Source organism: Alternaria burnsii (genome assembly GCF_013036055.1).
Source record: "Alternaria burnsii strain CBS107.38 chromosome Unknown 698, whole genome shotgun sequence".
In the NCBI taxonomy this organism is placed as follows: Eukaryota; Fungi; Ascomycota; class Dothideomycetes; order Pleosporales; family Pleosporaceae; genus Alternaria; species Alternaria burnsii.
In genome coordinates this window covers 673,024-699,192 of record NW_024066111.1, presented here as the reverse complement: position 1 = coordinate 699,192, position 26,169 = coordinate 673,024, and the positions used below count along the sequence as shown (strand labels likewise).

Here is a 26,169-nt window from a genome sequence, read left to right as displayed (position 1 = left end):
GAGCGTAGTAGGAGCAATGCGGGATCAGCTTCAAACCTGTTTATTTAGCGAATGATTAAGATATCAGTGGAGGATTGGTAGCAAACAGATCGTAGGGGTTGAGGGGATTCGACAGAAAAATTGTATCTTATGAAACATTCGTCCCGCTTCACGAACTGTGGCTGTTAAACCTAGTATCGATCAATGTGAGCGCGCAGGGGAGAGACGTGCCGAATACCAAATTCTTGGGTTCGATGCAAAAAGCAAAGTGATTAGCGCAATGTTTCCAGAAACATGGTCGGGATTACTCGTGGTGTTTGGAGCCGAGATACCAGTTGCCAGGTCCACTCTGACATCTCAACCAACCAATCGCCTGTTCGTACCTCGCATCGTGCATCCTGTCTTGCGCGCGGCGACCATCCTCCTGTTCCCAACGTTCGTCATTAACAACGAGACCTTCTGCATTTGCAATGGTTGCCGGTATCGCACCTCGAGCGATTTAGATATAAGATATGCGTTATGCTGTCTTTTCCATTTTGTTAGCGTTTGTTTTCACCTGCACCTTCTTCACGCTCTTCCATCTCCTACCTCACGACATTGACATGGCTTTCTCACGCAACTATGTGCCGCTATTCTTTGCCTCCATAGCCACTACAGCAGTAGCCCAAAACATTTCAAAGGTAGATTTGGGCTGGTACGCGCCCAAGAAAAGCTGGATCAATGATATCGGCCAAGTCTTGAACGGCACAGGGACGAATGGGTTTGTGTTCAACAGCTCGCAGCTACCAGCTGGTGTGGAGTACGGAACGTACAATTGGTGTAATATGCCGCATGTGAGGAAAGAAGAGTATGTAAAGGTTGATGATGAGTTCGAGTTGGTGTACGTGGAGGTGTAAGTGTCAATGTCATTCTATTCAACTTCAACTGGGAGCTTACAGTTGGCGCAGTATCCATCGCCATCACAAGCGCACACCTTATGCCTCCAATACTTTTCCCAAAGAGGCTTATCCCTGGGATTGCAATGACCAAGGACTCTTCTACTATGGCGAGCCTCTAAATCCTGCTGGTAACACTTCTGCGTCAACATATTGGAGTGTCTACACCAATCCTGTTAACCCCTTCGCTGTGGCTGGCTTCAACGGATCGTGTCAGTTTCCGCAAATTACCCGTGAAGGCCTCGACGACTCGTTACAGCACGGCAAAGATCTTTACGGCGTATACCACGACATGCTCGGCTTTCTACCAGACGTCATCAACGAAAAGACAACATGGCGCGTCTCAAATAACGTGATCACTAGCCAAGTCGCCGGAATGTTGATTGAGGGCATGTACAACTCCAAAGACAACGTACCACTGCATGTTCAACCGTCCACCATCGACTCCCTAGCCCCGTCGTACTCTTGTCCAGCAGCCTCTTCTCTCTACAGCTCCTACGGTGTTAGCAGCACAGCTTCAAACTGGACTGCACATCTCAAAGCCACAGCACCACTCTTTGCTTCTCTCGACGCCATAAGCGGTGTTGCTACCGACTCTTCGGAGTGGCATAATTGGTTCGATCACTACTACGACAATCTCTCCGCTCGTCAATGCCACGCCAAACCTTTACCCTGCAACATCACCAACCCAGATCTTTGCGTCACTCAAGAACAAGCCGATACTGTTTACCGTCTTGGTCAGTACGAGTATTCGTTCATTTACCGCGATTCTCCGCTTTCTCTACAAGCAGCTGCAGCTTCCTACGGCATTTTCATGGCCGAGGTTGCAGAGAATATACGCGCTGTTCTTGCAGGCAAAGACTCCGTCGTATATCGGCATAATGTTGCGCATGATGGGTCGTTGGCGCGCTTACTTAGTTTCTTGCAGGTCGAAACTATGGTTTGGGTGGGCATGGGTTCCGAGGTTGTGTTTGAGGTTTACCAGAAGGGGGGTAAAGCATATCTGCGTATACTTTGGGGTGGACAGATTTTGAAGAGTTCAAATCCAAGTTTAGGGAGAATTGATATGATTGATCTGGATGTTTTTCTGGGGTATGTGGATGGGCTGGTAGGGAGGAGAGCGGACAAGGTTGTTGAGAATTGTGCGGAGTAGATGATTACCAAGTATACGATTCAGAGATAACAGAGTTCCGGGTAAGGTTCTTGATACCGGTTTTCAATACTATGACTTCATCCTGGTATGTATTTGAAAAACGCGTGTAATTTCTAACGATTCCAGCCCAATTACTGAGAAAGCAAATGTCAGCTAAACGCTCCTTCGACTACTTCCGAGCGAGGCTTACTAAACATGGAGAAAGGTCTCGACTGGGATTGTTAGCTAATCATTTGTTAGGATGGACATGCGAGGTAAGCATGCTAAGCATGCTGTCAGCGTTCCTTCAAGACTACCCCACCAATCAAAATGAAACGATTAGACTAGCCACCTCAGTACCTCAACGCTTCTAGGCAAAAGTCGTGATGAGGTTCCTGCCGAAAACCGAGATTTGGAATGAGAGTGTTGCAAATCAGGTTCAAATTGCGCAAGAATACGTGCTTACTACCAAGTATTTGCGTTGATGTTTGCGTATATAGTAAAGCAAGAACCACTTCACTGTAGACTGTATACTTCCAAGGTTATTTGACTGCTGGACTCTACGCTGTTTTCAGTTATATCTACAATTTCACACAAGGACAAGAAAGGCTCCTGAGAATATACCAGATTATTAGTGAATCATGCCACTTTCTACAAACCTGGAGGTAGTAGAGACGAGCAATGGTCTTGTGAGCACTCTTCGCAGTATGGCTGGCAACGCGCCGCACAGCTTCAGACCTGGTATGTTGTTTCCACCTTATCTTCTCCTTGCTGGATGCTTTCTCGGGTCCCTCCACTATGCATGTCTATAGTCACTATCGATTTTCCGCTTCGAACATCAGCAGCTGATATACTACAGCCCACGCGAAAGGACATCTCTTGACTGGAATCTTTACACCTAGCGCCACAGCCCCATCCCTTACAACAGCACCCCACTTTAATAACTCCTCCACACCGATAACTGTGCGCTTCTCTTCCTCCACCGGCTTCCCCAAGATTGCAGACACAGACCCCAATGCCAATCCGCGAGGCATCGCAATTCGATTTCACCTGCCTCCCAAGGAAGACGGAACGCGGCAACATACCGATATCATTGCTCATTCGACACCATACTTCCCTACACGTACTGGTGCTGAGTTCCTGGAGTTTCTAAAAGCGGCAACAGGGCAGAACGCAGGAGAGGCAGTGCCCGAGTTTCTGGGCCGCCATCCGGAGACGGCAAGGTTCTTACAAGCGGCGAAGCCTAGTCCTGAGAGTTTCGCTACAGAAAAGTTCTTTGGTGTAAATGCCTTCAAGTTGGTCAAAGGGGGCAATGCTACCGTGGTCAGGTACAGAATCGTACCCGTTGCCGGGGAGAAGCATCTCGACACTGAGGCGTTGAAAGAGAAATCCGACACTTATCTTTTCGATGAGTTGACCCCACGTCTGCAGTCTGGATCTATTGGATTCAAGTTACTGGCTCAGGTTGCGGATGAAGGTGACGTAACTGACAATGCGACTGAGATCTGGCCTGAGGAGAGGAAGGTTGTCGAACTGGGTGAGATTCAGATCGAAAAGATCAAGGACGATGAGGAGAGCGCGAAGGAGCAGAAGAGTATAATCTTTGATCCTATTCCGCGAGTAGAGGGAGTAGAGCCAAGTGACGATCCGTTGTTGGAGGTACGCGCCAGCGTTTATCTGATCTCTGGAAAGCAAAGAAGAGCTGCGGAGGAGCCGGAGAAGGCGGATAGCGTGGTCGCTACGGATGCTGCAGTGGCTGCAACATAATAGCTGGCTCTGCATATTTTCTAGATGGATGATGAGAGATTTGGAGATGTCTTTTATTTCCTGAATGAAATACACTGTTTGTACGATCGGACTCGTATCATCTTGTGCGTGGAATTGACGGCAGAGCCACTATTCGTGGCAAGGTTGAAAGCAGGGTTCATTTTCTTCTTGTTTGGTGGTTCGAGAGATGAATATACCGCTCCACGTCCATTCTCCGTTTCGCTAACGGCGACAGTGAAGGTAATAATCGCAGGCTGCATTGTGACTGACCAAGCATACAATTTTAGAACTCGGGATAGTTTCGCTACCTATTTTCTGGTAACCTTAAAGGTTTTTTCTGAGTTCTGGAGTTCTGAATCAGCGGTGGCGTAATATGTAAGGGTGCAGCCATCGCCGCAGTAACAAAGGCGGAGCCGCTGTAGCTGAGCAACCAATTCTGCACTCAACGTTAGGGCTGAGCGATTCCGATGCAAAAGCATGTAGCATCCCTTTCTAAAGCCTCTCGTCGGATTATACCATGTTGAGAGCCCTTGGCGATATAGCGTGTGGCTGACAATTCGGATAAGTCTGGGGCAGCTTGGAGTTCAGCGACAGCAAAGAATGATTACGCCATCAATCCCCGAGGGTTCATGGTCAACGCAGCTCACGAATAACATCGCGATGTTTAGGCTGTATCACGATTGCGCATTATATAAGGTTTACGCATTGTTCTTTGTCCTCTTATCTTTCCAAAAAGAGGCTTGAGAACTCCGCCACGCGTTCGTAGTAAGCTTCGGGCGAAGAATGCCATTCGCCTGGAGGTCTTGGATGGGTGTGTGATGGCGTATCATGATAGGGTTTGATAGGCGAATACCTTCTTCATCACCCAGAAATATCGCTCTCGGCCTAGTAACAGGTGTTGCGTGACCAGATGACTGCGCATAGCGGTTGGTGGTCTGTGATGCGCTCTATGATTGGTATACTCAGTAAGCGCTTTGCAGATGCTCACAGCTACTCAACTTTCACCAGTATTCGAAAGTCCTGGCGACATGCTCTGACTGATATCACGAAGAATTTCGGCTACCGATTGATTGGAAGAGGGCTCTTGTGAGATTGTACATTGCCGATACAGTAGCGGGAACGATGATTGCGGTGCGACATAACGCGATACGCCATAGTCTTACATTTCCTGGCTGCCCATGACGCCCGGATTCAGTTAGTAAGCTTCGAAAATCCTTTGTTCAACGATAGTGATGTGCAAGTGAAATCGGAGGACGGGACGTGCGTCGAAGGAGCTGCCAAATGGGATCAAAGTGGAGCTGCGGGGAAAGATGACATTGTATCTTGGCATCTCCCACGTCGAGCTCTTGACAACACTGCCTTCCAGATCACAGACCCTATTGGCAAATTCTCCTGTGTCATGGATCATCTGTCGGTATCAGCTTTGAGGATGGCAGTTTGCCTGTACGCCATTTTTCTGAGCTCTCCACCTGTGGACGCCAGTACATCAATGCTGTTGCCAAAAGTAGCTGTCGCTTGCTACAAACACCATTCTTTACAAACACGGATGTGCTAGCGAGGCATGTACTAGAGTATCTGAGGCAAAATAACAGTGGACGCCTGTGCCTTTCCAATTTACCTTGCGCTACTTCTGATTGAATATCTTTCAAACGCACACAGTGCATCGAGACGCTACTGCTGTGCACAACACCCCATTTCTATGAAGACATTCTCACGAACCATTCCAGTGGTCCAATCTTTTCCGCATCTTTCTCCTCCCTCTTCAGGCTTTGTACGACGTAGTGCGTAAGAGTTTCGTGTCCTTCGCTAAGCGCGTTGTACGCCGATTTACCAAGCGTCCTACATTGCTACAGGCGGAGAAGCCCACCTTCTAGACTACGCTCATAGTCTGATTTGCATGAATCCCGCGACCCTGCGTTGCTCACACAAATCTCTTCCACGATTGGAGGTCATTCAAATCCCCCAGGACCTGCATTACCCCACAAGGCACCGCGGCTACTCTCACGCCATACAACTTATCCCTGTTGGTCCTTTTTCCGACTATGCCGGTTGTTTGCAGTTTTGAATCCTAATGCCATTGAAGCAGTGAGAGACGTCAAATAACTTCCAAGCACAGGGACGCGCATTCAGTCAGGGCAAGCAGTCACTCTGAAAATTACCATCGCCATCGTAAAAGGTTAAGTCCCTCTAATCTCAGCATATTGATTACACCCTCTCGAGCAAAGTCCCGCCTATGTAAAGGACTCGAAGCATGACTACTCCACTCTCTCATAGCAGAGACAATGCTATCGTGATTGCCACACGAACAGCATCCGGACTTTCCGTCATTGGTTCAGCGTTCATCATTAGCACCTTTGTCTACTTCCCATTCTTCAGAAAACGTAAGTTCTCCTACTTAACCAAAGCTCAGGGGCTAATCATGCACAGCGATCAATCGTCTAGTTTTCTTCGCGACTTTCGGCAACATCTTGACCAACATAGCAACCTTGATGTCAAACGCAGTGTTACCGAAGGGCTCAGAACCCCCATCCGGCCTGTGCGAGCTTCAGGGACTACTCATCCAATGGTTCCTGGTCTCAGATTCCCTTTTCTGTTTATCGATGGCCACAAATGTATTTCTGGTATTTTTCTATGGGTACGATGCTCAACAGCTACGGCATCTAGAGAAATGGTATATCGCATGCAGTTATGGTGTTCCAGCAGTACCAGCCCTTGCATACTTCATCCTAGATAGGACTGGACATCAGGTCATTGGGTCAGCAACTCTTTGGTGCTGGGTAGCATCTGACGTCGAATGGATGCGCATCGCATTCTTCTACGCTCCTGCCTGGTATGTTCTGCCCTCATCATGTTAAACATCACTAATATTCCCAGGATTGTCATCACCGCGACCATAAGTATCTACATCGTTACCGGCTACCGCATTTGGAGAAAGAGAGTTGAACTGCGATTAGTTTCTCGCGGCTCGGAACAGTTCCTACGAAGAGATTCATTGACTGCCCCTATACATGACGCCGCACGGGGCTCTTTGCTCGGCATGAACAACATTATAGTAACGACACAGATTAAATGCGATGTTCAGACGAACGACACAATCTCCCGCACGGCTTCACCTGAACTGGACCAGAACTCTATCAGTTCATCCGCAAGCAACCGTTTGCTTTCTAAGTCCAGGAGAATGGATGATCTGGCCACAGCATCATCATCAGCTCCTGTTCCTATCTATACGCCTAAGATTCAGATCGAGGACGTCGAAGCCCAGCAAGTTCTACGCCAGGGCACAGCTGGAAGGAATGGGTATAGGGCAACAGTTGTTGCCGCAAGCCCCACAGCGGGCACGGCAACGGCGCCAATTACACTATGCAGATCGCGCCCTGTTATAAAGAGAACTGCTGAAGGCCATGCTGCGGCAATGGCATACTTTCAAGTGGCTTTTCTTATGTTTCTGGCCCTGTTTGTTGTCTGGTTGCCCAGCAGTATCAACCGCATGTACCAGTTCACGAAGAACCGCCCAAGCTTCGCTTTGAACGTCATCTCGGCAATCGTCTTACCTCTCCAAGGGGCTTGGAACGCCACGATATACATATTCACCACCCGCAGGGAGTGCAGACAAGCTTGGAATACAGTGATGTCGAAACTCAGTGGCAAGCCAAGGCCGGACCGAACATCACGAGGCACATATCGCAAGGGGGCGATGATGAGCTCACAGGATACCCGTGAATCTGCTATTGATGTTGCGTTAGACGATATCACAAAACATAATGTCGATGTCCGTCACTCCGAGGTGTCAAACCAGGATGCGATGCAGCCAGAAGCCCAATCTGATCAAGAGTCCCGGTGCGCCGTCAATTCTTCTTTACCTCGTGGAACTACTGTAGCACTACAATAGTGCAACATTACTCGAATGTGTTCACCTTCGATCATTGATTTCTTGTACATTCGTTTTAATAGAGGGTTATTATTATCTTAGAAGTATCGACAGTACCAACTGTGTGGTTCATTTCTATTTTATGGCTTCCTCTACTTTGACGATTCCTATTTGTACTTTGGCGTGGGAACAATGATGTCTTATCTGTGTATACGGTATTGTGTCAGATGTAGTAGTGGCTATTTGTCTTGATATATATGGCTATGTTGGTCACGATGTTCATAAATTTGGGAGGACTCCACCATGCCTGTTTTTACGTAGCAGTAGGCCCAAATTATCTCTTATTAAAGTAAATACATAAAAGCACCATGATGTCTTAATCATCCAACGACCTCATCTCGATCTCTTACAATGCTATCCATACCCGTTCTCCTCGGCACGAGGATACTCCTCAGAATGCAGAGCTGCCCGTTATCTGGACAAATCTTCTCCCTGTTAAGCTGCTTATCAACTGGACCTGTCGGCCCACCAGTGAACTTCGCCTGCCCAAACAGCTTAACCTGTCTCTTATCACTCTCAGGATACTCTTCATCACCCCACCTACCCTTGAAGTTCAGCCATGCAGTCGGCGCTTGACCATCGTATGCCGAGAAGGCGTTGTTGCCAGCATCGAACTTGTAAAAGCTGGCCGATAGCACCGGGTCCCACATTACGCCTTTGTCAGTGTAGTCTTCTAGAACGCCACCAGGGAGGTTGAGATTGGGGATTGTGTGATCGTGGGTTCCAGAAATGGCATAGTTCGCATGAGAGCCTTTGGCGGAGTAGGCAATAGGTCTATCGCCAGACTTTTCGACGGTGTTGTAGCGAAAGGCTTGGCCGTTGGCGTGTTGAGAGTACCAGATTGCTTGGGGAGAGCCGTTTTGAAAACGGACCATGACATGCTCCCAGTCGCCTACGTGATTACCTAGAGAAGTCGTATTAGAATCGGGTGTAGTCTGGAAAACAAGGGGAAAATGTACCGAAGTTGAGCTGGCTCCATCCAAGTACGTTACCGCCATAGTTGTAGGCGTAAAAGTACATGTAGAAGGCATCCACATTGCCGTCTCCTTTGTCGTTCACAATGATAGCCGCGGTAGTTGCTCCTTCGGTCTTTCCTTGTCCGTTGGGTTTTGTGCCTTTGATCCATGTGGGATCCTTCGTCACATCATCATTTGATGTGAGCCAGACGTCGCTGCCCATTTGGTCGAGGTTGGATGTAGTCAAAGGTTTTGACGGGCCAGAAACTTCATTGAAGTTTACGCGGGGAGTGGTATTGTCCAAGAATGTTTGTATATCAGTAGGAAAATAAGTATCCTCTGAGTGAAGGTATACGATTGGCGCTAAACATGTATTAGTTAGTCCTGGTACACAGCATTTGATAAATCAAGGGTGTTGGGGTATCCAGGTTGCTTACCATATTTGAGTACATAATCTGGGACCCCATTTGGTGTCTGCCTCTCCTGCAATGTAAGTGGCGCGCAGTTGACCAGAGGCACAACCACCATAGTCAAAGCAACGAGCGATCTGAAAGTCATCGTGCCGACTTTTGAGTGTATGTCGAGGGTAGTAGATGCAAACAGAATCAGTGTCAGATTGCGCATAGAAGCCGTCTCATGAATTAATGATTTCTTATACCAACGCCTACACCCAGCTGACTACCAACTCACCTCCCTCAGCTGCCACCAAACGAACCATTTACCCACCCATTCTCCTTCCCCATCAGTCGCATCCTAGCGACATTTCGTTTGTGCATGGCAGACATACCCTCACTAATTCGCCTATATACCCGAATGGTAATCAGCTGCCCCTGCCAATAGTCGGGAAAGCCGGCACACGTGTGAACATGTTTGATGAGTGACCAAAAGGAACGTTCGAATTAGTTGGAGTTGACAGCGGGTGTGGCTTGGATGATTGGTTGTCGGGCGCTAGGGCCCTGATAGCGAGCCGGTCGCAGCGATCCGCGTGGCAGGGATGCACTGAGTTGATAGGGTGAAGGCTAAAGTGATCTGCTTCTGAAACATGATGTTCAGGTGTTAAGGCCATTACTGGTGAGCATGCAGGTGCGATAAGTTACGATGGCGAGACTGATGCAGGAGTCGTGAGGGGTGCTGCATAGGATTGCTCGTAACACTTGGCTGAACATGCGGACGAAGGTCCTGTCCAAAACCATTCTCATATCTTACACCCGGCTCCTAAAATACAAAGGTTCGCGCGTACTTGCGATCCATCTCAGCGTACTCCTCCTTGAGCATCTTGCTTCTGAGCTTGTTCAACCGAAGTATCACGCCCTCTTCTTCACCCTCCAAGTCTTCTACCTTCTCATCCAAGTCCTTCGTACCCTTGGCCTTCCACACTAGTCCCTGCAGACCCCCGCTCTTCGCGTGATCGCGTTTTTCGCGTGCCTCAGCAGCTAGGTATGTCATGATCTTCCCCCATGACTCAAGACCAACTTCTTCGCACTTTTCGCACTTCTTGCGGAGGTCGTCGTTTGCACGTATAGGTTCAAGGGATTGCGCGAGCTTGGAAGTAGAGACAGCGTCACGCACCCAAGAGAGTCCTTGTTGGCGCTGACCAGATGAGCTGCCAGCTGTCGCAAAAAGAATCTCGCCTATGTAGTTCTTCAAGGCAGCCTCTTCGCAACGATCGCTTTCCTTCCGGAGAAGTGGTTCGTCACCAGAAGGTGGCACATCTGGGTAGTCGGGTTCGCGCAGCAAGCTGAATAGAGTGCCGGCAAGTGTGTTGTCTTTCTTGGCCTGTGCCAGAGGGACACGCTCCTCCTCCGCTTCGATGCGAGCACGAAGCAAGGATATGAATATCGGAAGCGCAGATGCGACTCTTCGTTGCTCTGCTAAGAATGTGGCCAAGTTCGTCGCGGCATAGACAATGTTTGGTGTTATTGCTTCTCTCGGCGCTATGGACGAAAGAATGCCACTGTCGCGATCGATAACCGCCGACGGCTCAGATGTCGGCAGGCCTGCAATCGCGATGTCGAGTGCCCACCTATACATCTCCTCCGCAGAATCTGGAAGCTTTCTGAAGCTGAGCCAGTCTGCGTAGCTTAATGCAGCTGACAGCCGTTGGTATGTAGTGAAACCCTTTGAGGTGATTATCTTGAGGTAAAACGTCTCTGGCGCTTCCGCTGCGGGTGTGCGATGCTCCTCATCTGGTGGCTCGGGCATACCAGGGAGAACAGCCTTCGGTCGTGGATTCGAGGGTGATTGAATGAACTCTGGTGCCCATACATTTCTCCTCCACTTGTCCGTTACCCATCCGTCTAGTCTTTCCGCGGCATTGCCCATGCCCATTAGGACTTCATAGTACCCTTGCCGCCACTCCTCGCTTTTTGCTGTCAAGTCGAAGCCTGCCTTGCCTAGGCCGGGCACTAGTATCCCTCCTTCCTCCTGGTCCATCAAGCCCGCTCCATCCTTGTCCGGGTTCTCCAGTCGATTCAGCGCATATTCCAGCTCTGAGTAAACCCGCGCCCAGTTGGGGAATCCCTCTTCCTCGTTGTTCTCGGGCACCTGCCACCACTTTCCTCTCCTGAACCTGAACCTCGTGATCAGACTCCACTCATGGGGCGACGGAAAGGCCCGCTCTTGTTGCTCGCTCAATATGCCCAGACTCGCAATACTGACGCATGATGAGAGCAGAAAGATGAGAATGCTGTACCGCACACTCAATTTTGCTGTCTCTTTTATGAATTTCTTGTGGTTTGCGCTAATGGAGAAGAGACGTTGTAGTTGGCCATTGGAAAGGTGCTGGCCGGAGGGGTACAAGAACGGTAGCTGTGGCCGCGGCGAGCCTTGGTGCGCGACGAGGAATTGGCGGGGGTGTTTGTACGAAAACTGGCGTGGACATGGACGGTCAGAGGAGCGTGTTGTCGGAGGCCTCAGTGAGCCCTGTGGAAGCTTTGTTCGATGCGCCGGTGGCCGCATTATGGCTTGCGGCCAAAATACTGTTGCTCAAGGTGCGCGTTCCATATGCGGTTTCACGCGCCAAGACAACCCTACTCTGACCGCCCTGGCAGAAAAGTTGAGAATCTCCATTCTCGTTTCGCGACGCTCTCACTTATCTACAACATTTTTGCGCGCCCACCATGTCCAAGTCTAAGATTGATACCCCCGAGAAGAAGCGCAAGCGCGACGCCGAGGTTGCAGAAGATGCACCAAAGAAGTCCAAAAAATCCAAAAAAGCCGACAATGTCGAGGATGCGCCAGTCGATGTGACCGAGGTGAAGAAGGAAAAGAAGGACAAAAAGGATAAGAAGTCCAAGAAGTCCAAGGACAATGTCGACACATCGGCCATCGACGACGCATTGGAAGATGCAAAGAAGGACAAGAAGGAAAAGAAATCCAAAAAGTCCAAGAAGTCCAAGGATGCCGATGCCTCTGAGGACGCGCCAGAGGCTGAGCTTATCGAGGAGATGAAATCTTCTGAGAACTTCATCGGTGTCAACGACGATGAGCCAATGCCCGATGCCACCGAAGCCGCACCTGCAAAGAAGGAAAAGAAGTCAAAGAAGGACAAGAAGGACAAGAAATCCAAGAAGAGCAAGGATGCTGCGATTTCCGAGGACACACCTATGGAAGACGCAGCTGAAGATGCCTCGGCAGAGACCAACGGAGTAGATGCCGAGTCCAAGGCTGAGAAGAAGGAAAAGAAAAAGGACAAGAAGGAGAAGAAGGACAAAAAAGAAAAGAAGGCAAAGAAGGCAGCGGAAGCAGCAACCAACGGAGAAACTCCGGCTGAGGAGCCCAAGGCTGAGGCCAATGGTGACGCCGCTGCAGAAAGCGCTGAAGTAGAAGTTGAGGGTGGCGAGGAAAGGGAGATAGAAGGAGAGGAAGCCCAAGCTGCAATTGAGGCTAACAAGGGCCGCTTCATCGTCTTTGTCGGTATGTCTTGTGTATGACCCGCCTATCACGACCTATCTAACGCGAGCCACCAGGTAACCTTCCCTACAGTGCTACGAAAGAGCAGATTGAGAAGCACTTCGAAAAGATCAAGCCCACCGACGTCCGTCTCCGTACATACAAGGGCACAGAGAAGTTCATGGGCACATGCTTCATCGAATTTGACCGCTACGACCGTATGGTGACTTGCTTGAAGAAGTACCATCACTCAGTCTTCCCAGACCCCAAGAAGAAGGAGGGCAGGAAGATCAACGTCGAGCTGAGGTAAGATTCCGTTCGCGCATTCATTTCCCGCCATTGTCACAATTTCGAAAAACCACCATGCGAGAGATGAAGACACATACTAACTCCATATTACAGCGCAGGAGGCGGCGGCAACAGCGAAGCCCGCAAAACCAAGATCGCAGCGAAGAACGAGAAACTGCATGACGAGCGTGCCCGCGACCGTGTTAAGAAGACTGAAGTCGAAATGAAGCAGAGCGAGCGCAAGCAGAAGAAGGAAGCCAAGTCAGGCAAGAAGGGTGGTGACGATGCAGAGGCCGCTGAGCCGGAGCAACCCGACGAGGCTACTACCTTTGGCATGAACCCTGCGCGTTTGGCTATGATGCAGGGGCCTGAGCGACCTCAACACAGGTCAAGATATTAAGGAATGGTTTGGTCGGAATTTAGAGTCGAGGGGTTCATGTTTGAGTTGATTTGCTTTGAAATCTGTTTGTTGGCCATATGAATGGACTTGTACACGATTTGGGTTCGCGGCTTGGCCTCATCTCATGATACCATAGTTTTAGACTTTCGGAAAACGTTGGACTTATAATACTACAAGATACATGCAGCTGCAAACAGGGGGAAAGAGGTGCTTGAGAGGGATGCCGGCACTGCGATCAAAATACAATGTGACTATAGAACGTTGTGCGTATTTTTTGGCACCAGCACGCTTATCGAATCATCAATGCTGCAACATGGTCTTGTGGAACCGCTTTGAGTTCAAATCGTAATTTTTTAATCATGCAGCTCTATTGCTGGGTAAAATGGTAGTCTAAAGGAGTGACAAAGAATTGAAAGGTGACGTGATCCCACCTCTATTAACAACGTTGCAATCATGAGGAGCGATACATGTCTTGACTTTTGTGTGGCCATCGATCCCGTGGACATCAGTGCTAGCTTCCGCCATACTGTAGTTTTCGGACTTAGTAGCCACCGCCGTAGCCCTCCTTAGTGGTGCAGACTGTGGTTGTGCCAGTGGAGATGTAAGTGGTTGGCTTCTTCGCAGTTTCCGTAATGACGGCCGTAGCGGTCTTGGAGGATGTAATGGTCTCCTTAGCAGTGGCGACGCTAGTCTTGTAGGAAGTACCGGTGGAGCTATGCAAATGTGAGCCAGAAGATCATCTTGGGCGAGAGTAGATGGACACTTACACATATGGCACGGTCTCGCACTTGGTAGACGATTTGACTTCGCTTTCCACAACGGTGTTGTAGATGGTTGTTACAGTCGAGTAGGTTTTGGTGTCAAAGTGGGTAGTGTAGTCGGTCAGAGTCTTCGTGCTAGCACCAGTAGTGGTGTATGGGCAGGGCTCCGTAGTAGTGTGGAGCATCTCGGTGACAGTGGTGACCGGAACGACTTCAGTCTTGGTAGACAACCAGGTAGTTTCGTACTCTCCGACACTAGAGGTAGTCCATGCAGCTATGAAGAGTTAATTCAAGACCATACAAAGCGGCATTGGCATACATACATGCAGTGCAGGTTCCAGTCTCCTTCTCAGGGGGAGGAGCCTCATATCCGGCGGAAGACTTAGCCGGTCCAGGATAGCCGGGCAAAGCAGCAACCAGGGAAGCCGAAGCAACGAGCGCGACGAGGTTGTTGAAGAGCATTTTCGGCTAGAGACGAGAGTGATCTGGGCCTTGGGAAAGCGAGTGACGATGTGTATAGATCTGAAGGATTGGACTATTGGATAGATCGTTGCAGACGCTGAAGGCTGATGATGATTTCGAAGGGGATCATAGATTCGCTTTATAGTTGAGCCCAGCTCCTCAAAGCTCGTGTCTCCAGTGTATCATCTCGCGTTTCTTGTTGAGCGTTGGGCCAAAGAAGCAATGTCGTTCTCCCGCAGCATCCGGGTGATCGACAACGCGATCCGCAGAGCCTTGTACATCTTACAGTATGGCTTAGAGAGATAGGCACTGCGGAGAATGTACTGCATGAAAACTAAGAAGAGACAGGAATAGGCCAAGCATGCTGATGCAGGCCTAGATCACGTCGTGCCATGGGAGTATACATGCATGCAGTCAGGACTCCACCATGATCTTTTAGCCCCCCCCCCGGTTGCGAGGACTACCAGTGCCAACATACTTGTTATGCATGCGTAAGCCTTGGAAATTTCCCTTCATGCGATAGACATCGAAATGCATCTCAAAGCGTTATGCGGTATGGAATGAATAATGACAAAGAAAAAAGTAGCCTGTTTCAGGGGATCAAACGGCCTGAGTATTTTTGTGACATGGATGTACAACAGTGTATACAGCAGTATCTTGAGAGATTCCATAAAGAAGTGCGTGGTTAGAGGAACATGCCATACGTCATGCATGTTTGTGTGGTGTGTTTACTCATAGTTCCATGTAAGAATCCCGGGAGCCCGGAACCCGTTGTAGTGGCTGGAGTGGCTGAACGACATGGAACCGTAGGCTGAGTCCCTCGCTCTTGATTGGAAGCTACCGACTAGTTCGACGGGATATTCCTAGTGATGATCACTGCAGCGCTGCAGTTCAACATCGAGTCGTCTTGTCGTCCAGATTCATTGCGGGAAATGATGCGTGGTATGATGCACGTGCGGCTGGAGCACTTCCCAATTCTCGATCGACGTTGTTGTTGTTCGACAGCTAGCAATCTACGCGTCGGGTCGAGTGCGCTGTGCACATGGGAGCCTGTTTGCAGATGGCAGGGAGATGTTGTGATGCACGACGAGGGTCCAGCCATTGTGGGGTTTCTGGGCGCACGGCCCGAGACCCACCGACCGCGGCTTCCATCACAACTTTTTTGTGATGCCCGCTGGCGAACACATCACCTCTGCCATTGCCTCACGACCCCACCTCTCTGTCTAATAAATCAACCGTTCCGGGTATCTTCGCCATACGATCTCGATTGTACGACGATCGGCAAGCGCGAATTCTAGCTCTTCGTCAGCAAGGACGCGCTCGGGGGTCCGCAACGAATTCGATATGCGACGCTAGTCCTGCAGTCACACGATAGATCGCCCCAGATTACTTGCAGCACGACTGTAGTAGTTGATGTGAACTCTCCAGAAGACTCCGATCTCGAGAACGATGAGCCAACCAGCAGCTGCGCCGGCCAAACCGCCTACACGGGCGGCTGAACGCGCGTACGAAGGCACACCCATTACATCTCCACGATCGTTACGCCAACTTTCGATATACTTCCTCGGGAGCGCCTGCCTACTGGCATCAACTGCAATAACGCGGAAGGCTGTATGGAGACGGCAGCTTCGTGTTATGCCAAAGTTTTATGAAGCGAACACGAACCCGCACGAATACTTTAGTCCCTTCTCAGATGCCTGTCAGGCTCTGAACCTGGCAACGATGAACTGTGCCAGCGTCGGAATCATGGCATTAGGTGGTGCAATGTGGACCTTTGATATTGCCAACCTGAGAGAAGCTCGGGCAGTTCTACGGAGCCGCTTGAATTACGACCGAATCTACGAATCTGAAGATGATATACCAAATAGCATCAGCGAGATGATAATAGCCTCCGGTCAGATGCGAATAATAGAGGAGGACGAGCAGGATGATTCTAAGAAGAACCAATAACGACTGTAGACGTGTACGAGTACGATTGTAAGAATAGTGTATGCAATGAAAAGGCTGGGCACTACCAGCCGCGCATGGTAACACAGCTGCGGTAATCTCTCAATGCCTCATCGGATGAGCATTCGCACCCAAGGCACAGCATCCCGAGCCTAATGAACTAGTCCGCCTCATGCCAAGTCGAGATTTTTCTGTACTATCAACATGTCGTAGATCATACAGGCTGTTGGTGTTAGTGCGTCACATGCAGACTGCCGCGCTGGAATGTGGAGGATGAACGCGCCAACTTTCGATCCAGTTATATGAAAGATGCTCGTTCAATGGCTTAGAAGATGGACGCTCAACGACTCCGAATTGCTCTCAGGTCGGTCCAAAGCTCAATAGGAGGGGTACACAGATATGTCTCACAATCTGGGCTGAACGTGACATCGATGAGGGATGTCTCATTTCTAACATTCACTCACTCAGCCATGTCTCGGCTAAAGCGGGTCTTAACAGGCAATTTTCGCGAGGCTCTGGAATTTGTGCTACTTGACTGCTGCTTGTTTTGACATCACATTGGTGCCTAGAGCCATAACCCTGGTACACAATGGTCTACGATGAGCGTTCTTCTAGTACAAAATTGGAACAGCTGCATTGCTGCACACATGCAAGTTCACGTGTTCAAGTAGCCCCGCACTCGGTCAACATGGCGAGTGAATACATTTGTGCTTATGTTCACGACTTATGTCGTCAGCGCAAAGATAGGAACATTGGCTCAAACAAGGGCTTTTCCATTGTAATCGTGCACCATAAGCTTACATGGCTTACTCTTTCACTAAGCTTCATCATCCTGGGGCTGAAAACCCATCACCTTAACGCACCACTTTAAGGTTGAATCCTCTGCGCGACTTGTTGTATATCTTACCGACCCTTCAACAGATGTCGCCCAGCACACCTGGCAGGTGGTATCACAGAATAATCCATAAAAGCTCAGCAATCGGCAAACTTCCAGGTTTCAAGAGTTCATTTGGGGATGGCATCCGACTTAGAGTTCTCTCCATCATGAAGGTTTTCCATCTTCAACCTTGACACCTTTTTGCCCGTCTCTATTTGCTCTCCAAACACCCTCACCTCCCTCGAACCTTTCGAGCTTCCAGATCTCAGCTTTGTCCTTCGTCTCCTCCAATGCTTCCTCACCAGCTCTCCATGCGGCCTGGCGGTGCGGTGACGATACTGCAATGACAATGCTCTCCTCGCCAATTGGACATTCACCCAACTTATGAATGATGGCGATCTTAGTGCATGAGTGTTTTGTGAGGATTGATGTGGCGATCTTGAAGAGTGTGTTGATGGCAAGGGGAGCGTAAGAAGTGTAGGCCAAAGATGAAACAGGCTCGTTGTTAAAAGAGTCGCGAGTCGTGCCTATGAATAGAACAGTTGCGCCTGCGGATGGAGAACGGACAAATCTTGTTGCTGACAAGGAGTCTAGATCGTGCGGAGTGAGTTCGACATGGATGGTGTCTGTGGTCTTGGTCACAGGGTCTGCCGGTATGTCCGGATTGTAAGATTGAGATTCTGTGGTTGCCATGTTGGTGAGAGACCGGCGCTGTATGCCTGGGTGTTGTCTGATGGTTAGCTCGTACCCTTTCAAAATTTATATAAATACGCTACAATATGCCTAGGTAGAGCAAGAAGATACAACCCCCACCATCGCTGACTCACTTCCGCCACGCCATAGATATCGAGCTGTGTATGGGATTTACTTACTTTTAGCGAACTCGTAATACTAGCACAATCTTAGGATTTTTGGGATGTCGAATTCGAGGGTACTGGTCCTTGCCAAAAACGTGCTGGTGAAATGTCGAAGATGCCGTCATAGCGATAGCAGCGCGGGACATTATCTTAGCGCCGATCAACGACCTGCATCCTCACACGTGGAGCGTTAACTCCGGCCCCGCTCGTACCATAGCTCTAGCTCGCGTCGAACGACTGCTTTCACTGCGAGCCAAGTCCGAGGTTACTAGTCTTCGTGAACACCTTATTGCCTTGTTGCCTAAGTCCTCTGACTAGACATTCGCGCAACGTACACGAACGGGCCCCTGCATTCCTTCTATAGCCGCCAACGTCATTCGCTCCCCTGCTTGTCTCGACGCGCCGTGTTAGCCGAATACCTCTCGACCTACATTTCCAACGCATACACGAAACCGCCTTTTATCCACGAACGAACGAAAGCCCTCGCGAACTTATATATATGGCGAGGGATGGTCCACAATACAGCATAAGACATAACCCAAGATGAGCGGGGACTGGGGGTATGGAGCCGCATTCAAGATATTCGTATGGGGCTACCTCGTCGGAGGGCTGACCCTTCTGCCCGCTGTACTTGTGGCCGTCTGGCTTCTGGGAACCAGCCCTGTTGGACAGGAAAGCATCACCGCCAATACAGAGGACGGGACAGCTTCAGGACAACGTAGGAAGTCGAATGGATCCACACACGGGAAGGACAGCGATAACGTGCATCTGGGTATGGGTATAGATGATGAGATACTGGAGAAGCTAAAGGGCAGGACTCACGAGCCGGATGCATGTGCTGGATACTTCGCAGTATGCCGAGAGTACGTACCAGGGGGTGTCAATGGCAAACCCCCAGATCGAACAACGCCAGCCGGTGCTGTAGTAGCCGTGGAAAGCCCGAGCGTCTATCAATCCATATACAGAGGCATATTTGACAGAAATAAGACCACAAGTCCTTCGATAGAAGCAACGAATGTAAAGAACAAAAAGGCCCGCAACGTCTTCTATGTTGTCTTACGGTATGTTTATACATCCCAAACGCGCAAAGTCGGACTAATGCAGAGCAGCCTTGGACACCTGATGCTATACGACAACGAGGATCAGCTTGAAGTACGACACGTCATATCGCTTGCGCATTACAAAGTAGATATATATGGAGGTGGAGAGCGCATACCAGAGGGCGAGCTATGGATCAAGCGAAACTGTATGCCTTCATACTAGGATCTATAATTCTGCAATACTGATATATCCAGGCATTCGGCTAATCCGGCAGCTGGACAATAATGGCACGGACGCGGCGAAAGGCTTCTATTTGTTCTCCGACAACTGTTCTGAGAAGGAAGACTTTTACCACGCAATGCTAAACGCTCAAGAAAATCAGAAGGACCCTACGGATACAGACCATCCATTCGTTCCACTCAAATTCGATACACCCGATCTTGTCAAGCTAGTGCAGCAGTTGCATGCCTCGGAAGAGAATCTCCATACTCGCTGGATCAATGCGCTGATCGGCAGAGTGTTCTTGGCTCTATACAAGACCTCGCAAGTTAAAGACTTTATCGCGAGTAAGATCAACAAGAAGATCGCGCGCGTTCCGAAGCCGGCTATTATTAGCAGTGTACAGCTACGCAAGGTCGACATGGGCACTCTTCCGCCTTTTATCACGAATCCCAAACTCAAGGAGCTGACTGTTGATGGTGACCTTGTTGTGGAGGCAGATGTTAGCTACAAAGGGAACTTCCGCATCGAGATTTCGGCTACCGTTCGGATCGACTTAGGGACTCGATTCAAAGCTCGCGAGGTGACACTCGTGTTGGCTACTGTGTTAAAAAGGCTTGATGGTCATATCCTCATCAGAGTGAAACCTCCACCAAGTAACAGACTCTGGATGACGTTTGAAACACCACCTAAGATGGAGTTCTCACTTGAGCCAATCGTGAGTTCGCGTCAGATTACATATGGTGTTGTTCTCAGGGCTATCGAGGGCCGCATACGAGAAGTGGTGAACGAGACGTTGGTGTTGCCTAATTGGGATGACATGCCGTTTACCGATACTATCGCGCAGATCATAAGAGGCGGTATCTGGGAAGATAGTGCAAAGGAAGACGAGGAAGACACGGACAAGATCAAGCAGGATGAAGCTACACTTGAGACCGCGATTTCGGATGCTGAGAAACTCGATGAGAAGGCTGACTTGGCAAGTGCGCACTTCTCTATTGCATCAAGCGTTGATTCGGAAGAGGTCGGCACTGGCATATCGTCCTCGACGGATCACAAGTCATCTTCTTCAGTGAGACCGCGGGCGATGCGGTCTTCATCGTCTGTCGCTCAGGTGAAGATTGACTCGTCGAATGCTTCTGCTGAGATTGCACATGACCGCACCATGACACCGACAAGTGTAAGATCACTTCCTGTCACGTTGCCTACGAAGTCGCCCGTACGACCCAAGAGCGCGCGCAAGACAACGGAGTCATCAGAGAGTTCCTCAGAGGACACTTCTGCTGCATCAATCTACGCAGAAAGCACTGCATCTGCACCGGTCCCAATCACAGAGCATTCGCGGACCAGGTCGAAAGAGCTAACCGCACAAGAGATCGCCGCGGCCGCAGCCGCCGCAGCAGGAGCAAGCAATATGGCGACGAAGAAACAAACGATCAATCAGTCCCTCAACTCCGCCACAGCAGCGGCCAGGAATTGGCTCGCAGCCAAGCAGAACACCAAGCCCAACGCCAATACCAACAATAGACCACCGACATCTGAAGGCCCAAATCCAGATCATGACTCATCATCGTCGTCGTCTTTGGACGCCCGTCCGCAGCTTCAGTCAAACCTCTCAATCTCCAAATCCCACACAGAACCCATGGGCAGAGGCCAGCCCCTCCCACCCCCGGGCACACCTCTCCCGCACCCCAAGAACGAGAAGAGACAGACCTGGGCCATCCCCGCCGCCGCCTCAAATACATTTGCTAATCTCACAAAACGGAAACCCGTCGCCCCTACTACCAACTCGCCTGTCGTTTCCAGCAAAAGATCAGTGGAGGACCTCATTGAAAGCCCAAAAGCATCGCTAGGTACAGCTTCCTTGGGTACGGCCTCCCTCCTACCAGCCGCGCATTTCCCAGACCAGGACGCTAGGACTGGCGGTGGTAACAATGCTGGAGAAGAAAACGACGGAGAGGATGTTTTTCGTGAGATGCGCAGAAGGAAGAGCAGTGCTGCTAGTAACGAATTAGCAACGCCGCCTCCACCGTTACCGAAACGCAGACAGAGACAACCGAGTTTGAATCTTAGTGCGCATCAGAGGCGGGCGAGTCAGAATCAGAACCTGCAGCCTTTTGGCATGGGAGAGGAGTTGCTTGTCGTTGAGGCGCCGGTTATCGATGGGAAGGATGATGAGGGGAGTAGGGAGAGAGGAAATATGTGATGAAACACCGGTTTGAATTGATAGCACGAATACTCTTCTCTGAACGATTTTGAAAAGACGTAACATGCCTATCGTGGGAGCATGGGACTTGTGATGGCTATGCTGTGACTCGTGGCAATGGCACGCTAGAGCTACGTTCTTGTCTTCCAGCCATGCTCTGCTGTCGTTCCTGTTCATGTGCGAGACTCATGTTTCCTGTCCCCTTGTCCCTTCCAGTTCTTGGGTAGGAACGTCAAAGTTTGCGAAATGCTAGTGACGGACAGTTTGCAACGATGCCATGAGCGTACGTTTGAGAGGCTTGATATCGTTAACGTGTGGGGCTTGGCAGTAATGTTTGGGAAGGCGTGACGAACAGATGCTGGGTACAGCCTGAGAAAAGCTCGCTCCTTCTTGACAGGGGGGAAACTGTTGTTTGGCCACTCAGACGATCAGATCCTCCCTGTTTCCTGCACGCTATAATATCAAGTTGACGGTATCGACCTTGGTACTTCCTTCTGCCCATCGCCACTCGTAGTATTCTACATTCATGTGCTGACGAAGAATAACACGATGCATACCTTCAGAAGTAAACACAACGAGGCTTTGATTAGTCAATTCGACGGAGCTAAAGTCGGTGCAATCCATCTGGCATCTTCTTTCGCCAATTTGGTTGACGACGTGATCTCCAGATCCGCTGGAGCGTTGTTTGCTCCATCCTCTTCTGTAGTGTATAGGCTTCCATCTCAGGAGTCTATTTCCCTTTGCTTTTCTGTAGCGGCATATCTCATGTACCGTCGCCTCATCAACCCATCTTCGCATTGGAGAAATCCATCTCAGGATGCTGCTTCTTGAACTGCTCCAAGATATCCGCCTTCTTCTGCTCGTCACTTGTCGGCTTTCCTGCCTCCTTCTGCCTCTGGTCAAACATCATCTTCTCTACCATACCCCGTGTCTCTCCGTCGAGGTCGCCTAGTTTGCTGTTCTCGGGCTGGATCTTGGACGTGTCGATCTTTGGCGCGGTTGTGACTACGTGTGCCCACCACTCGAGCTGGTTCACCTTGTCGAGGTGGATGGAGATTTCCTTCTGCGACCCGACCGAGGCCAGTGTCCAGGTGGAGTCGTCGACGCGGATGGGATGAGGCAGCTCGCCCTGGAGAAGGCGTTAGTCAGCGCAGGCTACCTGCAGACAGGATAGGAAGCGACGAACGTCAATGAAGGGCTCCTGGCCCTTGATGCCGGCCTTGAGCTTGTTGCGGCCAATGTCGACGACCAGGTCCTTTCCCTTGTACTTGGCATCAATGGTGATTGTGATGTCGAGGTCCTTGATGGTCTGGTCCCATTTGTAGGGCAGCGCTGCCTGCTCGGCCAGCTCCTTTGCGCGCGCCTCAGCGTCGGCCTTGTTCTTCTCCTCGGGGGGTGGCGAGGCAGACATGGTGAATGGCTTGGTGATGTTTTGCAAAGTTTCAGTGTTTGCGAGGGGAAGCGTGGGCGGGACACGATGACGCTCCTCCGCCGATCCATCGTTCGCAGCAGGACCGACGCAAGCGCAAGCTCCACCATGCGCCCTGCTTCACTCACCCTACCCCGGTCCACTCTAATAACGGACATGCTCCTCGGGCCTTGACATCCACGGGCCTAACCTCACTTCTATTGATAACGCGACGTCTCCTATCCTTCCACCCGCGCCGTAATGCTGTCCTAGGAACACCCGAGCTCTCCATTGCGACACATAGCCAGGACACCCGCAACCCACGGTAACACCAACGGCAACACACAGCCAGCGGCCCAACCGGGCAGCGATCTGTCTGAGCGACAGTATCCATAGCAACTCATGGCCAGCTCCTTTGAGAAGAGTGTCAAGGGTGGCACCAAGATCAAGGTAGCTATGCGCCTGCCCGCCCTTCTCCCGTTCACGTCATTGGGACTCGTTGCGCCGTCACAGCAAACTGACAAGTCTCGCAGCTCGCAGCACCCAAGTCCAAGTATGTCGAACACATCCTCGTCGCGACGCATGCCGGCGAAGCTGGTGTCGCTGAGATCTTCCGCGCCCTTACGAACCGATTGCGCGACTCGACATGGACCATCGTATTCAAGAGCTTGATCATCGTACATCTCATGATAAGAGAGGGAGAGCCCGAGGTTACGCTCAAGTTTCTGGCGCAAAACCCGCACAGAAAGCTGGCCATCAACCATTTTACAGAGGGTATGTCTTGAGACTTCGTCCCAGGCACACGTGTCCAGGCTCATGCACCTCTATCACGGACACGAGTTGGGCAGCAAGCACGTCGCCCAATGTCCTGTGAGTTTGGGCGGATGTGGTTTGGCTCGCGACTAAAGGCGTATACAAAGTGCTAACATTGCGTGCAATAGTACAGACCCAGGGACATAACATCCGGACCTACTCCGAATACCTGCTACGTCGAGCGATCGAATATGGCGCCACCAAAGTCGACTACGTGCGCGGCGGCGAGGGGCGGCTTAAGCGGCTCACTGTAGAAAAAGGCCTTCTTCGTGAGGCAGAGAGTGTGCAGGATCAGATCAGATCATTGCTCAAGTGTCAGGTATGTGCAGCTATGCCCAACCACATCCCTTGCTGGTTTGACTTTATATAGCCATTCGACGACGAACCAGAAAACGAAATTACCATGACAGCGTTCCGACTGCTCACGATGGATTTATTGGTGCTCTTCCACGTTATGAACGAGGGCACTATCAACATTCTCGGTGGGTTCAGCAAACGTACTTGGGTTGCAGTGTACTAATTAAACAGAACACTATTTTGAACTATCCAAACCAGATGCAACGCGTGCCCTGGCAGTATATCGCACATTCGTCAAGCAGACTGAAGCTGTTGTTCAATACCTCAGCCTTGCAAGAGCGCACGAACACTCGACAAGACTGGAGATCCCCAAGATCAAGCATGCCCCTACCAGTCTAGCAGCATCTCTAGAAGAATACTTAAACGATAAGGACTTCGAGATCAACCGACGGCAGTACATCGCCGAGAAGGAAGCCAAGAAGAATGGTGGTAAGCCTACCAATGGCGCCAGCAAACCCATCGATTCGAAGCCCGTAGCTGCATCCTCAAATACTGCTAGCAGTCAACCACCAGCGGCGCCAGCGAAGCCTTCATCTAGCGCCCCTCTAATTGATCTCTTTGCATCACTCGAGGACAACCAACAGACCATGGCCACGCAACCGATGATGCAGCAGTACCCCCAACAAACAGGCTTCCAAGCTCCACAGCAGACTGCGAATATGGGCTTTCCCCAACAGCAGCAGCCCTTTCCAATGCAGAACGGGCAGAGTACCAACCCATTCCAGATGCAACAGCAACCACAGGCGCCGCAGATGCAGGCACCTCAGATCCAACAACAATTTACAGGCGCGGGCTTCGGAGGCTATTCCCCGCAGCCTTTTGGCGTGCAGAACACCATGCCATCAATACCACAAGGTGGTATGCCTGATTACTCACAACAGCAGCAGATGCAGATTCCCACAATTTCCGAACCTCTGCAGCCACAACAAACATCAACAAATCCATTTCGACAGTCGATGTTACCTAGTGCCGAGCCCAAGATGCTTACCAGCCCTACCAGCACAGGTTCGCTCAACCGTTCATCCACGAATCCGTTCGCAAAACACAACACTGGGTTTTCACCACAATCGCAATCCCCCGTTAACTCTCCGCCTTACTCAATGTCACCCATCCAAGAATCACCATTTACCGCCATGCAGCAACAGCAACCCATGCAGCCATTACAACCAACGCCTACAGGCACGAACCCATTTGCACGGCAGCCTTCTCCACAAAGTGCTGCGCCTTCACAGGGTGGTTTGACAGTGCATGCGACCGGCAGTACCAACCCTTTCCGACAGAGCGCTTTCGTCAACCAGCAAACAGGTCAAGGCTGGCAAAATGCAGGTTCACAAGGTACAATGGGCGGGATGAGCTTGGACCAAGTACCTACAACAAGTGTCTTCCCACGACCTGGTCAGCAACAACAGCAGAATTTCCTTGGCTAGAATCGAACGGGTTGATGGATCAGTGATGAGCTTTGGGATCTAATAGGTCTAAAGGCTAGTTCGCGTGACACGTTTGAAGCTATTATTTTCATTGGAATGGCGTTTCAACTGCCTGCCGCTGTAATTATTACGTACTTGGTTGCACATAATCATGCCGCACTGCGCAAAGCTGGGTGTGCATACATCGGTCGCTATGAAGGAGCGTTGGAAGTCCGCTCAACCTCAGATGCTCGGAGGACAGACTGGGCTATTTTGTGATAGATCATGTATCTACGATTTGATAGTTTCGTTGGGCAGCTGGGTGGATTCAAGGAAGGAGGAGCCCCTTGCAAATGCAATACATAATTACCGTCGCACTAACGTGTTATGCTGCTTGTCTTATTTGAATCAACAGTTGACTATATCTCGAGTGTACGTCTAACTCAAGAGTCACGATGGTGGAGATTACACAGCCGTCGCTGCCGTCTTCGTGAACGCTAGGGTAATAGAAGCCACGTGCCGACGCGTAACCGTAGATT

General features: G+C 50.3%; 11 protein-coding genes across 11 annotated transcripts; 6 read left to right on the top strand and 5 right to left on the bottom strand.

The window, feature by feature from the left end:
* Positions 1–581: 581 nt before the first annotated feature.
* Positions 582–3,813, top strand: GT037_004396 (uncharacterized protein; the record flags this gene model as incomplete). Its single annotated transcript, XM_038929443.1, has 4 exons — positions 582–871; positions 927–2,006; positions 2,308–2,321; positions 2,906–3,813. The coding sequence occupies 4 exons, from the start codon at positions 582–584 to the stop codon at positions 3,811–3,813; spliced, it is 2,292 nt and encodes a 763-aa protein (XP_038787715.1).
* A 2,251-nt stretch (positions 3,814–6,064) lies between these two features.
* On the top strand, positions 6,065–7,702 carry GT037_004395 (uncharacterized protein; the record flags this gene model as incomplete). The annotated part of the gene is made up of 3 exons (XM_038929442.1): positions 6,065–6,194; positions 6,241–6,643; positions 6,688–7,702. The coding sequence occupies 3 exons, from the start codon at positions 6,065–6,067 to the stop codon at positions 7,700–7,702; spliced, it is 1,548 nt and encodes a 515-aa protein (XP_038787714.1).
* A 359-nt stretch (positions 7,703–8,061) lies between these two features.
* Positions 8,062–9,255, bottom strand: GT037_004394 (uncharacterized protein; the record flags this gene model as incomplete). Its single annotated transcript, XM_038929441.1, has 3 exons — positions 8,062–8,645; positions 8,701–9,060; positions 9,135–9,255. 3 exons carry the CDS (start codon positions 9,253–9,255, stop codon positions 8,062–8,064), a joined length of 1,065 nt encoding a protein of 354 aa, XP_038787713.1.
* Positions 9,256–9,912: 657 nt separating this feature from the next.
* On the bottom strand, positions 9,913–11,655 carry GT037_004393 (uncharacterized protein; the record flags this gene model as incomplete). Its single annotated transcript, XM_038929440.1, has 1 exon — positions 9,913–11,655. One exon carries the CDS (start codon positions 11,653–11,655, stop codon positions 9,913–9,915), a length of 1,743 nt encoding a protein of 580 aa, XP_038787712.1.
* A 161-nt stretch (positions 11,656–11,816) lies between these two features.
* Positions 11,817–13,276, top strand: GT037_004392 (rna binding protein; the record flags this gene model as incomplete). The annotated part of the gene is made up of 3 exons (XM_038929439.1): positions 11,817–12,612; positions 12,666–12,894; positions 12,991–13,276. 3 exons carry the CDS (start codon positions 11,817–11,819, stop codon positions 13,274–13,276), a joined length of 1,311 nt encoding a protein of 436 aa, XP_038787711.1.
* Positions 13,277–13,817: 541 nt separating this feature from the next.
* On the bottom strand, positions 13,818–14,499 carry GT037_004391 (uncharacterized protein; the record flags this gene model as incomplete). Its single annotated transcript, XM_038929438.1, has 3 exons — positions 13,818–13,989; positions 14,044–14,311; positions 14,361–14,499. 3 exons carry the CDS (start codon positions 14,497–14,499, stop codon positions 13,818–13,820), a joined length of 579 nt encoding a protein of 192 aa, XP_038787710.1.
* Positions 14,500–15,948: 1,449 nt separating this feature from the next.
* On the top strand, positions 15,949–16,449 carry GT037_004390 (uncharacterized protein; the record flags this gene model as incomplete). Its single annotated transcript, XM_038929437.1, has 1 exon — positions 15,949–16,449. The coding sequence occupies one exon, from the start codon at positions 15,949–15,951 to the stop codon at positions 16,447–16,449; it is 501 nt and encodes a 166-aa protein (XP_038787709.1).
* Positions 16,450–17,488: 1,039 nt separating this feature from the next.
* Positions 17,489–18,016, bottom strand: GT037_004389 (molybdopterin-converting factor subunit 2; the record flags this gene model as incomplete). Its single annotated transcript, XM_038929436.1, has 1 exon — positions 17,489–18,016. One exon carries the CDS (start codon positions 18,014–18,016, stop codon positions 17,489–17,491), a length of 528 nt encoding a protein of 175 aa, XP_038787708.1.
* A 707-nt stretch (positions 18,017–18,723) lies between these two features.
* GT037_004388 (uncharacterized protein) lies at positions 18,724–21,646 on the top strand (the record flags this gene model as incomplete). The annotated part of the gene is made up of 3 exons (XM_038929435.1): positions 18,724–19,241; positions 19,290–19,426; positions 19,476–21,646. 3 exons carry the CDS (start codon positions 18,724–18,726, stop codon positions 21,644–21,646), a joined length of 2,826 nt encoding a protein of 941 aa, XP_038787707.1.
* Positions 21,647–22,427: 781 nt separating this feature from the next.
* GT037_004387 (uncharacterized protein) lies at positions 22,428–23,057 on the bottom strand (the record flags this gene model as incomplete). The annotated part of the gene is made up of 2 exons (XM_038929434.1): positions 22,428–22,775; positions 22,833–23,057. The coding sequence occupies 2 exons, from the start codon at positions 23,055–23,057 to the stop codon at positions 22,428–22,430; spliced, it is 573 nt and encodes a 190-aa protein (XP_038787706.1).
* A 399-nt stretch (positions 23,058–23,456) lies between these two features.
* GT037_004386 (enth domain containing protein) lies at positions 23,457–25,651 on the top strand (the record flags this gene model as incomplete). Its single annotated transcript, XM_038929433.1, has 5 exons — positions 23,457–23,504; positions 23,588–23,828; positions 23,996–24,186; positions 24,238–24,349; positions 24,396–25,651. 5 exons carry the CDS (start codon positions 23,457–23,459, stop codon positions 25,649–25,651), a joined length of 1,848 nt encoding a protein of 615 aa, XP_038787705.1.
* Between the last annotated feature and the right edge of the window lie 518 nt (positions 25,652–26,169).